The following is a 15,629-nucleotide window of genomic DNA, read 5'->3' on the forward strand; positions in this document are numbered from 1 at the left end:
TAGGGAGTGTTCTATCACTCAGAGTCAAAGGTCAATCATAGCCCAACCTGATAGTTCACAGACTGTACAGTTCTCAGTCTTCTCTGCAATTAATAATAAACTGGAAATCAAAGCTGTGGAAGGTTTACACACACACACACCTGACCTGGCGAGGAGAGGCAACTGTGTGAATGAGGATCAGGATGGACGCTGTCACATGGCAGCATTTGTGTGTAATCTCCTTCAGACAGGGAGGTCTGCTTTGAAGCTCCATTCACTCACTGATCTGGACTGACACACATCAAGGCCGCTTTGGGTCCATTTCACCTTCAAAAAGTGTCTGATCTATCTGTGGAATTCAACCAGGGAACGTTAACCTCATTCTGGGTTTTATTTTTAAAAAATAAAAAATAGATGAATAAATACACATAACACAAATCTGTAACTTCCAGTAGGATTATTACAGTCATGTCATAACTAGTAGAAGCCCCGTAAACAGTCTCTATAGTGAGTTCATAGCAGCCGTACTGTATTGTAATACCTCTGTATAAAATACAATTATCATAAGGTGACTTCTGATATTGATGACAGAATCTTGTGACTGTGGTAACCATATCTCTATTCATTTTCTTAGTAATCTTCTGTGTGTTATTCCCGGATATTGTAAGGTGTACTACAGGCTTCCTGTGGTTTTCCAGGAGAGAGTCTCTGGGTCATTGTGTGCTCTGTTTGTATACAAACCCCACGTCACTGCTGAGAGTAAAAAGCCTCCTCCTCCACCACGACTCAAGCCTCTGCTCCACCCCTCGCTGCTCGCTCTCTCTCTCTCTCTCCTCCCCCCCTCCTCTCTCCCTCTCAGCTTCGGGCTGATGCAATGCTCATCTTTATAAAGGGTGAGTCCCCACCCCTCCTCCAGCAGAACAGGCTCTTCTTCTGTCCGAGCGCATCGCATCTCTGGGAATTTCGGTTGAATTAGAAATAAATCTAAATTCCTTACCTTTACGCATCGGTCGGTTTAATTCTAAGAGTATCTTCTTTTAATACTTGAACTGTCTAAGATAGTGTTTTGAATCAGATCCTGTCTGATAACAGGCCTATCCATTGATTGTTTTTTAAAAATATATTGTTCATATATATTTCCTGAAGGATCAGTCAGCTTTTGGAGTCGTTTTTGTCACTCAAATCGTCCGGACATCTGACTAGAAAGGATTTTACAGGCATCCTGCCACATCTTCAAAAGGTAAGAATGCCGGCAGCTTATCATTTACTCGAAAATTACCGGATGTAGGCGACACAGGCTTTGAAAGATAAGTCTGCGCTTTTAGATGGCAAGATTTCACGTTTTCTGGTTTCATTTTTACATAAATACCTCATTATCTGTCTTTAATTTGTATTTTGAGTCTCATTCAATTAGAATTAGCTGGGTTACCTGTTCTTATGGTCTAATCAGCCATTTAAATTTAAATATTTAAATATGTGAAGCTCTTGCAATGGAGCCAGAAATGTCCTTTCTTTCTGTTCTGAAAGGCCCGAGGCGTCATTTTCTTACCAGGTCAGCCTTAGTCCAAATAAATAAATAATAAGACAGTGTGACAGTGATGCTGCAGTGCTGGGCTGATGTCTGGAGGTGGCACGGGACTGTCACTGCCACACAGACAACTAAACACAGCCTAAATGTAAAAGGAAGTCATTTTAAAAAGCGGCTCTGTGTCTGTGTAATTTCAAAAAGCCTCTAATCATAACCCGTCTATGAATGAGAGCGCGAGCCTCTGCGCAAAATGGAGAGCCATGCCCATAAACGGGCAACACGTGCCATTGTTTCCATTGGAGCCGGCTGTGGAAATAATGCCATTAAAATGATCTGGGGTCTGTTTTTCTTGGCTGTTTGGATCTACATGTGCGCACTGTTCAGCCAAAAAGATGAATATTATATTTAGGATGTCATATTTGGAATATGCACGTGAATTGAAGCTTTTCCTCAGTGTCATCTCATTCTCTTTTAGTAAAGCCTTTAAAAATGTTGTGTGTGAGGAAAAAGACGCTGTCACACCCTGTTTTGATTTGGCTTTTCGAGTGATTTCGGAGGGAAATCTGCGCAAAGTCAGCAGCGCGTACTGCGGTTTTTTGTCATTCAGCGTCTATAGCGAGGCTGAGGTGATGTCGGGTGGACGCGGATACCGGTCTGGTATTTTTCCACTGCCGGTGCGTCACCCAGCAACCCCCCCCTCCCCCCTCCCCCCTCCCTTCCTCCCCCCTCCCTTCACTGAAAGTCACATGATGCAAGAAGGGCTGCGGCGCGCACTGCTCACTATAATATTGATTATTCTAAAGGGCGTGAACGCGCGCTGCTACAAATAATAATAATAAAAAAAAAAAACAGCTTAGGCGGGATGGATGTGACGCAGGGAGCAGAAATACGACAAAATAAATAAATCACACCTCAGAAAAATTACATCTGCTCTTTTTTTCTTCTTCTTCTGCTCTGAAATATACAGCATGAAACAGGCCACTGCCAAAACTGAGATGAACCGTTTGAACGTCTCTCATGAGGACGACAGCAGCAGCACCAACAGCAATGAATACCCTTACCCTAAGAAGCTCCCACTGAACGGGTGAGGCTTCAAAATATGTCTGAACACACAAAAATGTTTAAAAATAAAAAAAAAAATTCTGAAAGACTAACTGCACACCCTACACGCTTAAATACATTTCTCTAAATTCTTCTTCTCTCTTTTTCATTTTCTTTTAAAGCCAATACTCTGATATAGATGCCGAGAGTCAAAACTTCCTCCCTGAACACAACCTGGGCAAGAAGAAGTATGAGACTGAATATGTAAGAGCTTATCTTGTCCTCCAACACATTTGTATTCAAACAGCTGTATCAGTTTTCCTCATTCCTTAACTGTGCATACCTTATTTTCTCTTCAGCACCAGGGCAATGCTTCCTTTGGCATGTCCGTCTTCAACCTGGGCAACGCCATCATGGGCAGTGGCATCCTGGGTCTGTCCTACGCTATGGCAAACACTGGCATCGCCCTGTTTGTGTAAGTATTTATCTACTCTACCCTACATAAAGCGTTGATTGGGTTCCGTTCCCATTTTACGTGCCGCATATAGAAGCGAAAACAACTGCAAAGCACCTTTAAACAGAAGAGAAAGGCTCAGAAGTAACAATGCAGATACATTTCAAACCACCATCAGACACAAGCATGCTTTTGTTTTTCTAATGCGGGTGCAGCTGAGGCAGGTGTGGTTGTGTCTGTTGCAGCAAGGTTGCAGGCCATGATGTGCTGTAGCTCTGCAGGAGTTTTCCCGCCAGTGGTGTGTGTGTGTGTGTGTGTTCACTCTGCAGCCGCTCGACCCTGGGCTGCAGATTACGCCGGGGTCAAAAGTTTACAAATGCTCGACGTAGTTTTAAGTACTCGCTATCATGTTTGCTGTAGATAAAAACAGTGGAAAGAGTGTCCATTCTTAGTGGGAAAAATGGAAAAAAACGAAAAGTCTTTAACTGTGTTGATTATAAGATTCCATGAGAGCTCCCCCTATTGGTTATTTAATACAATTTGAGATCACAATATGATAAGTTGTCGTTGGTGTCCTGTATAACACCACTTTTCCTTAGATCACACACAAATACCATCTAAAGAGGCCAAAGGTTTTACTACCACACTAGCAGCACCTTGCAGCACTGAGCCCCAATCAGCTTACTGTCTCTGAGATCCACTCATGAGCCTGACGCCAGCTGAAGAAACACCAGGAGAATGCTTTTTTAAACAACGATAAGGTGTTTTTTTTCTCCGTAACACCGTCAGAATATGAATATATTTGCTTGTAGTTTGCTACAAGTCACTTTGGGTACCTCACTCCACCTGATTGGCAATTTTATGTCAATTTACAAACACAGGGAGAGGCAGGAGAAGCAGCTTAGCCGAGCTAATCCTGCCGCATTTGGGCCAGAGTTATGTAAACGGAGAGTTAAAGTACACTCACAGGAGATCATGAATGGAGCAGAGAGCTGTTCACTGTCAGCCAGCGGCAGACCAATTTGAGCGCTCTTTTATCTGCCGGAAGTGGGGAATTGCAAAATAAAGCCTAACTGAAAGAATTTCTAGCAGTTTTCTGTCACTGATTGATGGAATGTGGCTGTGATTCAACCTACAGTATGTTAAGTTTTTGCATTTCGAAACACCACCTGGTGCTCATCTCGTCGGCATTTCCGACGCACATCTCTTGCAGTACAATCAGATTTTTCATAACAGGTTATCCAAAGCATATATTTGTTGAATGGCAGTGTATGACGTGATAAGATATGAAAGATTAGGCGGGGAGGCGAGCGGATAGAGGCTTAGAGCGGCTGGACGGTCGCACGACAGGAGGAAGCACAGGCCTCGAATGACCTGCAGATTAATTTTCACCTGTACTATTAATACCCCCGGCATACGGTGCTGGCTCTGCAGCGTACCCGGGGCGTTAAGAGGATCCCATGCTGGGGAACTTTTCGTCCTTTGCAACCCTGCTGATGTTGCTTTTAACTCACAGAACCTGCAGACCGTCGCTGCCTTCAAGGTCTTTGCTGATCCAGGCTGCAAAATGTTAGAAAATGCAGGTTTTTCCGCTACAGCAGATGCTTTTCCTACTTAGAGAAAATCTGCAGACTCATGAGTCTTAAAGGCAACACAGGAAAGCACCTCTGATTGTTGACACTTTTTAGTTTGGTCAAGTTAGCTACTCTTTGGGGGGGTTTATTAAAATGAGTATTGAAACTGAAATTTCTCTACAGTTGCATCTGTCTGACCTTCACCTTAGCTAAATGTCAATGTTTTTGTTTACCACAGTCATGAAATTTGTCATCGAATTGCCCTTTATAGACCTATGTTCAGTAGGAGTGTTCATTCTGTAGATTAGCACGTGTAACATCAAGGACCAGTTTCCCCTCTTCATTTCTGTGTTGTTTGCAAGTCAACGCACAGCTAAAGATCGCTCTCGTCTGTTTACAGGATTCTCCTCGTGGCCGTCGCCATCTTCTCCTTGTATTCTGTCCACTTGCTGCTGAAGACAGCCAATGAAGGAGGTGAGTCTGTTAGACAGTCATGCATCCAAACTTCAAAATTGCTTCTGGAATTCATTGTTGAATCCTAACTCTTCCTTTCTTTGTGTATTTCCTCTTCAAAGGCGCGCTTGTGTACGAGCAGCTCGGTTACAAAGCCTTCGGCATGCCAGGGAAACTCGCCGCTTCCTGCTCCATCACCATGCAGAACATCGGAGGTGAGAGGCTTTTGCATTTTAACAGCCAATAAAAGGCGTAATTTCTTTTTTTAAGTATTACGTAACTACAATTGAACTACCTTCCCCTGTTTTCTATATTTATCCACCATGTGTTTATTCCGAAAGTTAAAACTCCGTCCCTCTGTGTCTAAACTGAGTGTATGGAAAAAAAAAGGAAGGAAAACAGAAATCTTGGCTGATGAAAACCAGCATGTGTTTTCGGAATGTAGCCTAGCTTCCAGTAAAAACTTGACTCATTCTACAAGCACGCAACTTTTTTTCTTTCTATGGAACAACTCAACCCCTCACCAAATATTAGACATCACTATTTCTGTAATAGAATTCCCTCATGGACATGACATGCCTTTTTTTGTTCAGATGAAAATATACTTACTGTAGTTGTTTTTGTCTTTTCAGCCATGTCAAGCTACCTCTACATTGTCAAGTACGAGCTGCCCATCGTCATTCAAGCCTTTACGGGATCCAGCAATGGGTGAGTGTTCAGACTTTTTTTTTTTGCTTCTGAACAGAAAATACGTTTTGGATCTCCTCCAGATCTGTAGAAGTAGATGTTTGTACACATTTCCAACAGTCAGAGTGCCTTTAAGGTGATATGGCTGTTTGATTTGACTGTTTTCAAAGGTACCCTGTGGAGCTTTTCTTGTAAACAAACACAGTTATGTTTGCATTTAGTGTTAGGGACCAAAAGGCACTGTGTGTTTTCTCGTGGCTTAATAAAGGCGTCCTCATACTCGTGCACCGTACAAACAAAATGTGGAGCCACTTGTAAAAACATTGCTCTGTAGAGCTACTAGTGGTCAAAAACTCCTAAGGGTCTCTTTAATTATCAGCATCCTAATAGGAAGTGTCATTTAAAGCTTCACAGTGATCAATGCAGGGTGTTTCTTTGGTTTACAAAAACTTATCATGACTAATTTATAGTATCACATTAGCCTTGAACTCTCCCAACAGTGACTACATTTCTAAGGAATTGGGTGGGCAGCTCATCAGAACTGGCTTCGGACAAAGTGACGAAGACAATTGATGAGATTTTATTGATTCAGATCTGCCCTGTAAAGTAGTTTTGAAATCAACCAAATGTCAATAGAGACTAGTTTACACACCTAAAGGGAGTGTTTGCATGAGAGCTGAAGAGCTGTATATCCATTCAAAGAATCAAAATCTTTAATTAGGTGTTGTAAAAGAAAGCCGGAACGCCTGGCAGAGACACTTCTAGGTGAAGTGGCATGTCAAGCAAAATGGCTGCTGGTTGTTTTTCAAGTGTGTCTGAGAAGGTGAAGCAGCGTCTTTGTCCTTGTGTTGGAGGAGAGCAGGGATGGAGGGGAGCGGGTGTTGCGTGGGGATGAGGGGAGGGGGGAGGATTCTGGACGTTTTCAAGGGACGGACAGTGCTCAGTCTCTCTGAGCGGCTCTTCAAAGAGCCCTTTTAGAAGACGGCAGCCGGTGCCGCATCGAGACGGAGCACAGGATGAGCTCACTGCGGCCGTGCTTCATGTTTAAAAAATTGATGTGGTTGGGCTCTTCTCAGTGCCGCTTTGTTAAATCTATTTCTGTGAGCGATGCAGTCATTCTGCACAGGCCACTTTGTGTCAGCTGACACGCAGATGTTGACAAGATCTGCCAGAACAGCAGCTGAGAAGTTTGATCAGGCCTGAAGCTGCAGATAATCATAGGATGTAGAAGAAAAGTGGATTTAATGGGATGTTTACTGCACAGAATTGTCAGTTTTAGAGCCAGTTAGTTTACTGTTGATGCTGGTTACTCAAGCAGTCTTTGGCTCGGAGAAAGATGAAGGTATATGTGATCAAAGCTACTGTAAGCTGAACTACAACTGAAACAAATGCAAAATCTTAAGTTGTAAACAGGAAGCTCTTATCTCATCAAATCTTTTTATCAGAAGGCCACATGGGCTGAATAATACTCTCTGTGACAAGTAAGCTAAACTTGATGTGTAAAATTGATGGAGTGCCCCTTTAATATGAAGTTGCATAGAGTGATGATGAATGGTGAATTGATGATCGTCAATTAAAGGAAATTACACAGAGACCAGTAATCAATAGTTCATTGATGACTCAGTTTGACTGACGTTTTGTCCTGTCTTCCTGTGTTTCAGAGAATGGTACACTAACGGAGACTACCTGGTGTTATTGGTGTCATTCACCATTATCCTGCCCCTCTCACTGCTCAGGAACTTGGGTAAGCAGTGTGTGTGTGTGTGTGTGTGTGTGTGTGTGTGTTGTAAAATCAGATGCATTGGCCCATGCTTCCGCAGGGTTGCGTTTAAAGTCAGTGACGCACTTGCACATGTTCAGACCTCAAACGTTAAGTCTTTAAATGTTCACAGCTCGCTGATAAAAACAGTAGCTCATGTTTGTGTTTTGCTCCTCTTCCCCTCAGGTTACCTTGGTTACACCAGTGGTCTGTCCCTGCTCTGCATGGTGTTCTTTCTGATTGTGGTGAGTAAAATCTACCTCATTTCCTCACACACACATTAATGTGTTTCCTACACACCTCCTTTGGCACAAGTTTGCGTGTTGTTGCCAGATGAGTCTTAGTCAGAGAACACATTTCAGTGTTTCCATGAAATCTGTGGTTTCCTGCACATAAAACACTAGAACACAAACAGTTGTAATTGTGAAACTGAAATTTGGCTGCAGCTGTGGTGTTTTATATCACTGGATTTGGGAAAGTGTTTTTAAAGCAACCTTTCACAGTAGTCTGGTTACAGTGAGGTTTTTGTTTTCAATGACGATCTAAATGGTGAAAAAGGCTTTTCCACCAAGAACAAATTAAAATATCTACTGGATGTCAGCCCAAAATATCAGCTTTAAAATACCTTTAAAATGTCAGTGCAGCCCCTCAAAGACTCCGCAGTCCAACCATTTTTGAATATGACATCACAAAATCAGATCATAATCAAAAAAAATGTCCTCTGGTCCTCCAGGTGATCATCAAGAAGTTCCAGATCCCATGCCCTCTGCCTGTGGACGTCAACGCTCTGAACGAGACAATGACCAAAGTGCTGAACATGACCTTGGCCCCCCCCAACACCACCGCCGTAGACTACAGCGAGGACGCCTGCACGCCCAAATACTTTGTCTTTAACTCTCAGGTAAACCTCATCCACATGCCAAATTAAATTTTGCACTAAAACTAATAACTCTTCTGTGATGTTTGGGTGTAAAAAACTTACAGTTTGATCTGTTTCTTTTCTGCAGACTGTCTATGCTGTTCCCATCCTGACCTTTGCCTTCGTGTGCCACCCGGCCATCCTGCCCATGTACGAGGAGCTCAAAGAGTAAGTGCTTTCATTTCATCGTGTTCATCCGCACTACAAACCGCAGCTGTTTTCTTATCAGCATTTTCACATTTTTAAACTCAAGAGTTTAATCTCAGGGTTACAAAAAACAACAAAGATTACTGTGTCCTGGTGTCTAAATGAAACATTCCCTCCCTTTTCACCCAAACAGCCGTTCCCGCAGAAAGATGCAGGGTGTTGCCAACGTGTCTTTCCTGGCCATGTTCATCATGTACCTGCTGGCCGCCCTCTTTGGATATCTGACCTTTAACGGTGAGTCTCTTTAACAGGGAAATATTTTCACTGAAAGTATGGTGGCAGACATCGGTTTCATTTTATAACTGATACCAAAATCCAGCTGGAATTTATCTAATTTCCTCAAAATAATTTTAAAATGGTGACTCAAGGGAGTTAGCTTCTTCTTTGTACATTTTTAAAGAGTTTTGGCACATTTTTGATGCCGTATAAACATCCAAGACAGATACCTAGCGAGGCAACAAAGAGTCAATCTTGCCAGTGTGGGTTTACAAGCGGTCATTATCCTTGAATACTGAATGTCAGAATGGATCAAACAACCAAAGTTTGGGGGAAATAACTTCAAAGTCCAAGTTAAATAGTGAGTATCCCATGTGGAACAAAATGCTCAGGACACAACTGCAGGCCTGTTATGTAAGACTGTGAAACACCCCACCTGATACAGCTGACCAACATGCCAGCATGTTTGTGTTCCTGTTTGTCATGGCATTGACACCAGCGCAAATGTACAGAAAATTTCCAGGAACTTCAAACCGGTTTATACAAGAGCATGATAGTAGGCAAAGCCTCCTCAACTGTCATGACAAAGCAGAACCTGGTGCGTAGTTAGTGCGTAGAGTCAGGGCATGTAGGGATTACAAAACAACTGTGACGTTTGTTCTAACCTGCTTGGTGGAGTTTGCCACCTTTAGAACACACGGTATGTGCCAGAAGGTATAAGCAATCTCAGGAAGGTCAGTTTTAAATCTATATGTATGAGGTAGAGTAGGTATTGCTCGCTTTGAGTGGTTGGAAGACTAGAAAGGTGCTAAATAGAGGCAACAAATCTAATAAAAATGCTCCAAAAATAGTGACATGTTTGGGCAACACATTTTGTTTCCATAGTAGACACAATAAAACTGTTTAAAGTGTCATGGATCCATTTTCAGTCAGCTAACCCCACTATCTCCAAATCTGACAGATAAGAAGCCTTCTACCCATCTACTGTTTTTACATATCACCTGTTCTGTTCAAAACCTTATGAGGGTCTATTTAGGTCTAAATGGTTTCTTCTGTCTTTCCACACAGTGCATGTGGAGGATGAGCTGCTGCACACCTACTCCAAGTACTACAAGTTTGACGTGCTGCTGCTGATCGTCCGTCTGGCCGTGCTGACCGCCGTCACCCTCACCGTCCCCGTGGTGCTCTTCCCTGTAAGTGTCAAAGACGTCGAGCTTGGATCTATCTTTTTGTCAGTAGAATTTAGTGAGTCATGAAGGATAACCTGTCTTTGTGTCTCTCTGTGTAGATTCGTACCTCTGTCAACCAGCTCCTGTGCGCCACTAAGGAATTCAGCTGGGTGCGCCACACCATCATCACAGTGGTCCTGCTGGCCAGCACCAACGCCCTGGTCATCTTTGTCCCAGCCATCAAGGACATCTTCGGCTTCATTGGTGAGTGTCTGTGTTTAATATGTGTGATAATGTCATTAAAAAGCATCTCAAATAGAAATTCTTGTGACTAAAATGGCTAATTTCATCCCTCACCAGGTTCATCTGCTGCTGCCATGCTCATCTTCATCCTACCCTCCGCTTTCTACATCAAACTGGTCAAGAAGGAGTCCATGAAGTCTGTGCAAAAGATTGGGGTAAGGGCTTTGTTGTTATACCTATAGCCATATTGTGGAGAATTAGCGAAAGTACCTGCTTTAAAATCACTAGAAAGCCGTCTGTAGAAGCCTTTAAGATTTTATTTTTAAAGTCAGTTTTAAGCAATACTTCGATAATTGTTTTTTGGGATATACAGTGTTTTGCTTTCTTGCTCAGAGTTAGGTAAGAAGATCAATACTCATGTCTGTGCAGAGAATGGTATTGATTTTCTCATCTAACTCTCAGCAAGAAGGTGAATATCACAAGTCACTCAGGGTGAACACATTGGCTAAATATGAAATTGTTTCCCTCTCTAGGCTACTGTTTTCCTGCTGTGCGGCTTCATGGTCATGATCGGCTGCATGAGCCTCATCGTCCTGAACTGGATCCACACCGCCTCTGCCAGCCCAGCGGGACATGACAACGGACACTAAACGCCACCTCTTCTGTCGCAGCCTGCCTGAAGTGGGGACTTCTCAGTGCTGGACTGCTACGAACGCGCAACCAACGAAGATCGAAACCTATTGTAAAAGAAGAAAAACACAAGAACTCACTTGATGCTCGGCTTTTACTTCCTGAGCAATAGACCATGCCATTCCAAGAGAATGTATCCGAACTTTGTACAGTATGCTGTTATAGGCCACAAAGATGGTGTTTTACTTGTTTTTTCTCTTTTTATTATAACTTTTTTCATTGTCATTTTTTGCTCGTTTTTACCCTTAATGTCTTTTTTTTTTTTTGTAGTTATGGTACAGCTGAAAACAAATATTCGAAGGTGCCTCAAATCAAAGATGACATAGTCGTAGAGTTCAAAATGCAGCTTACACTCAGGTTACGGTTTTATGTGTGTGCAAGTGTGGCTGTGACCTCAGAGCTCAGCAACAATAAATCCTGCTGAGAAAAGTACGTGAACCTCCCGAAGATTGACAAGAGGCAACAGACTTGAAAGTTTTATCCTCAAGGACAATTAAGTTCCTTCCATTAGTTTTTTTTTCCTTTTTTACTTTGCCAAAAATGTATTTGTAAAGCATCTTTGTATATTGAAAAGCACTTACTGTTCAGCACACTTGTGAAAAACCCCCCCCAGACATTTCAGTTTTCACAGGCTACTACACCGCCTATTCAGTATTTGTACCAAGGCTTTGTGACCTTGCTTATAGCGTCAGCTTTCCTTGTAAAACATAGTGTAAGTCAACAGAACCTGCCTTTTCAAACCCAACACTGGGAGCTGCAGAGTATCTCACAAGAGGACTCTTTCGAAACTGTATTTACTCTTTATAACCTGCTGAAGATCTTGTTGGAATAGTGTGTGCAGCAACGACACTACTGCTTCGAGACCTGGAGGCCGCCAAGCCCCCAGTTCCACCACCCCACGCAGGGGCGGGGGAAACTTAAATTTTTTTCTTTATGGGAGAATACTTTGAATTTGACCACATGCAGTGGTTGTAATATACCTGTTAAACTTGCAAAAAAACCCTAAAATGTCAGGTGTGTTCTTAACCACCTACAACCAAACATGTCAAGAGAGCCTCTGTTACAATATCTTGAGTGTTTTTGCGTATGGTTGCGCAGTTTTCTGCTTTCGAAATGTTTCACAATGAAGAACTTGAGAGCTTGATGCGGACTTCTTTCCCGTCAGGTTGTGAGCCTGTCATCTGACGGTGCACTGTGCTTCCAACACTAACTTAACACATCACCAAACTGTTATTGTCCAACATCTATTTATGGAAGACCGTGAAATCAATGTAATTTAATCTATTTTACTATATTTATATAATATTGTATGTATATATATATGTATATATATCTATTGAGTTCAACTGTATATATGCTTTGTTTTGTTTGGACTTTTTTTTTTTTACAATAATGCATTGGAGCTGTAAAACAAAAATGAAAAAACCCCAAGCTGGTGAATTTGTAATATTGAATTTCCTCAGATAATTAGGAGCTTCAACTGTTCATCGGCGTTAAGACTGACTGTATTATCCTACTGTGTTGATTCTGTGAAAACAATTTTACTTGTGGAAGCCACTGATACAGCAGCAGCAGTCTTGTGTCCTTTTTGACCCCTGAACACACACCCAGATCAGCAAAATGTTCTTACGCACATCTTGGTTGGAGAGTACGTCAGCCATCTCTTGACCTCAGGAGCAAAGAGGGCTTTGCCCGCCAGTGTTACACTCTTGTTTCAATGAAACACTATGTATATCCTGTAATTAGTGTCCAATTAAAATCAAAAGAGAATCTATGACATGGCCTTGTTGGTGTTTTTGTGTCCTGTGTCAGCTTCTTTTCATGTGAGCAGAGTTGATGATTGTGGTTTATGAGGACCCAGAGTTCAAACTGGTCTGCTGGATTTGTATGAGTTTCTGGAGACAGTGTAGTGCAAGGGAACATTTGACATGTGGGGAAAATCTAATTTGGGTAAAGACCTAAGACAGCAGAAGCCCTGCATTATGAAGCTAACAGGGATGTTCACACATCTGGTCATATGTCTGTCTGAATGATAGTCAACCTCAGCAGAGGCCACTAGGGGGCCCTATGGTTTGGGGGGTGGATGATTTTAAATTTCTCCTTTGGAGAACATAAGAAAGAGAAAAATAACGAATCCTTCCTATTTTTCATTGCCGCCTCAATCTAGTTTACAGTTTCTGCCAGAAGACACACAACTTAAGGCCTTTAATATAGCTTTGAGCTCCTAGTATTAAACTGATACATTAGTGGGTTGTTTTTTTAAATAAAATATAGGATCCTTTTCTGAACTATCTTGGACCAAAGACATCAGACACAATAGTTGAAGGACTGTCTGGACCCATGGTCTGGACTTGCCTGGAGAGCCATGAAGGACTAAATTGACATATCTACATGAATTTGAATAAGCACAGTTGCATAAAGACATGTGAAATGTATCACTTATATATCATGTAGCTTACTGTTGATTTATTTAGTTGTTATTACAAGTCATTATATGATGCAATTGAGTTTAATTTTTTTTTAAATTTATGTTTAGTTTTTAATTTTTTCCTTGTCTATTTCTTTCTTGTGTTTGATGCTGGGCTTAAGTGCTCTCTGGTTTTCCTGGACAGTATTGATATATTGATGTAACAAATAAATTAAAAATATATATATACATTACTGTTGTAACACATATATAGTTAAAGATACTAATGACAAGCTGAATAAACTGTATAAGTAGTGACTATAGAGGTAAATAAATGACTTATGTTAAATCGAAACAGCATTTTTTATCCTCTTTACTTTTCCTCTTTCAGAGGAAAATATTCACATTCTGAATATTTCTGAGTATATAAAACTAACATTTTTTGTAGTTACTCTGAGCCTTGCACATAGAAAAAAGTCATAATTTGGGTTAATAATTATTCTCCAAGAGCAGATTAACAGAGAATCTCAACAAGTATGACTGGTGCGTTGGACTAAAATGAAACAGTTTCCTCTGGGTTGAACATCACTTTTCTTTTGACAAGGCTGCTCCCTGGTGGTCAATAGAGGACATGCCACAGCACAAGACGTTTTTATCATGATGTCTTCAACTCATCAGTCTTCATTGCCAGGCTCATTAGTCTACTGAAGTTTAATATGTTTGCAGAAGATGATGCCAGAAAGTTACATCGGTTAGCTTCTTCATTGGTGGAAAGTAACAAAATATTGTTAATCAAACACTGTACTTAAGTACAAGTTTGAGGCACTTGTATTTGTACTTGTTTGATGCTTCTTTATACTTCAGCTCCACATTTCAGAGAGAACTATTGTTTGTTCACTACACTACATATACCTGACAGCTAGTTACTTTGATGATCAGGACTCTACATAAACACATCTCATAAACTTTTAAAATACAATACATTGTTAAAGATTTAAGCAGAGGTTCCCAACCTTTTTGGCTTGTCTCTGAAAAAGCAGCACAGTTGGCACGCCTTGACACATTTCAGATGTCTAGAGCTGCTAGCAGCTCCATCAAAGAGACATTTTCCCCTTCAACTCGTGACATGGTTTCATTTAATTAACTGTACACGGCCCAAAAGAGTTAAAGAATGTTTAACTTTTCTTTCAAAAGAGAAGATCAGTGGAAAGCCCAAGAAATTAATACAACTTTGTGTAGCACTACTTTTTTCTTTTCACATTATACATTAAAAGTTATGCAACCTACTGTACATCCAGCAAATGGAAAGTTTTACATTTGCTATTGTAAACAGTTGGTTTTCTTGGAAAAAGAAAAGGGGAGCCATCGTGGTGCAACTGGCAACCAAAGACAGATAGACACTGTAACTGCATCAGCTCAGCAGAAACCCCAACGGACAAACTCATTACAGTACCACCCATTGTTTGAAAAGTGATGAAGATGAAAGGCCTCCAGGAAGTGCAGAGCAGAAACATCACAACAAAGATGGAGACTACATTAAAATGTACCCCCAGAGGAAGTAAATTCCTCCATGTTTAAAGTCTAACATGGAGGAGTTTCCTTCCTCCATGAGAAACCTTAGACAAACACACAGCAGATCAGGAAGCAGCTAATTTATTTCACTACTCTCTGGATACTTTGCACAGTTCATGTTCACGCATTGACATTTATTACACATTCAGGCAGGGTATGGGGTTCATTTCACCTGATCTGTCCCCCTGGGACCTGCGCCTTACATTACACACTCACTGCTGATTGGCTGTCCCACTTTGCATCTTCTCAACCAATCAGGGCCCTGATTACAATCACAAGCATCATTGGGCCACTGAGATTAATAAAGGCAATGCACTGTTTTTTTTAAACTAGGCTTTCATCTGAAATATTATATAATATTTAAAAAAAGAACATTGACAATATTCAATTAATAAGCAATGCAATCAGGATGCCATATAGGAGAAATTCCTCGTACCAGCAGGCAACCTGGGAGAGTCTCTCCTCTACATGAGCAAACGCTGTTTACTGAGCGTCGCGTTTTAGTATCAACCGTCCCACCCACCCCCACGCTACCCTGCACTCCTTACAGTAGTTCCCCAAGTCACATGATCTATGCAAAATAAAGGGCTCTTGCATTACAATTTCTGATTGGGTCATTCTTTTTCTAACAAAATATGAAAATCTATAAAAAAAAAATCTTCATCATTCAAGAAAAGGTAGAGATATCAAAAAAGAAAGTATTGGCTCCCTGTCGTCTTTCAGTTTGGAGG

At 41.4% G+C, this 15,629-nt stretch overlaps 1 protein-coding gene across 2 annotated transcripts; it reads left to right on the forward strand.

The window, feature by feature from the left end:
* Nucleotides 1-874: 874 nt before the first annotated feature.
* Nucleotides 875-12,693, forward strand: slc38a2 (solute carrier family 38 member 2). 2 transcript variants are annotated; one of them, XM_042403732.1, is made up of 17 exons: nt 889-988; nt 1,126-1,219; nt 2,475-2,591; nt 2,731-2,812; nt 2,908-3,023; nt 4,977-5,050; nt 5,152-5,244; nt 5,662-5,737; nt 7,378-7,460; nt 7,662-7,720; nt 8,209-8,376; nt 8,483-8,562; nt 8,735-8,835; nt 9,886-10,010; nt 10,106-10,250; nt 10,347-10,444; nt 10,763-12,693. In XM_042403732.1, the coding sequence occupies exons 3-17, from the start codon at nt 2,476-2,478 to the stop codon at nt 10,877-10,879; spliced, it is 1,533 nt and encodes a 510-aa protein (XP_042259666.1). In that variant the 5' UTR covers nt 889-988; nt 1,126-1,219; nt 2,475; the 3' UTR covers nt 10,880-12,693. The 2 variants fall into 2 exon arrangements, with proteins under 2 accessions (XP_042259665.1, XP_042259666.1); XM_042403731.1 differs by having other exon boundaries at nt 875-1,219.
* The last annotated feature ends 2,936 nt before the right edge of the window (nt 12,694-15,629 follow it).

The sequence above is a fragment of the Thunnus maccoyii genome, chromosome 23 (assembly GCF_910596095.1).
Source record: "Thunnus maccoyii chromosome 23, fThuMac1.1, whole genome shotgun sequence".
Taxonomy (NCBI): domain Eukaryota; kingdom Metazoa; phylum Chordata; class Actinopteri; order Scombriformes; family Scombridae; genus Thunnus; species Thunnus maccoyii.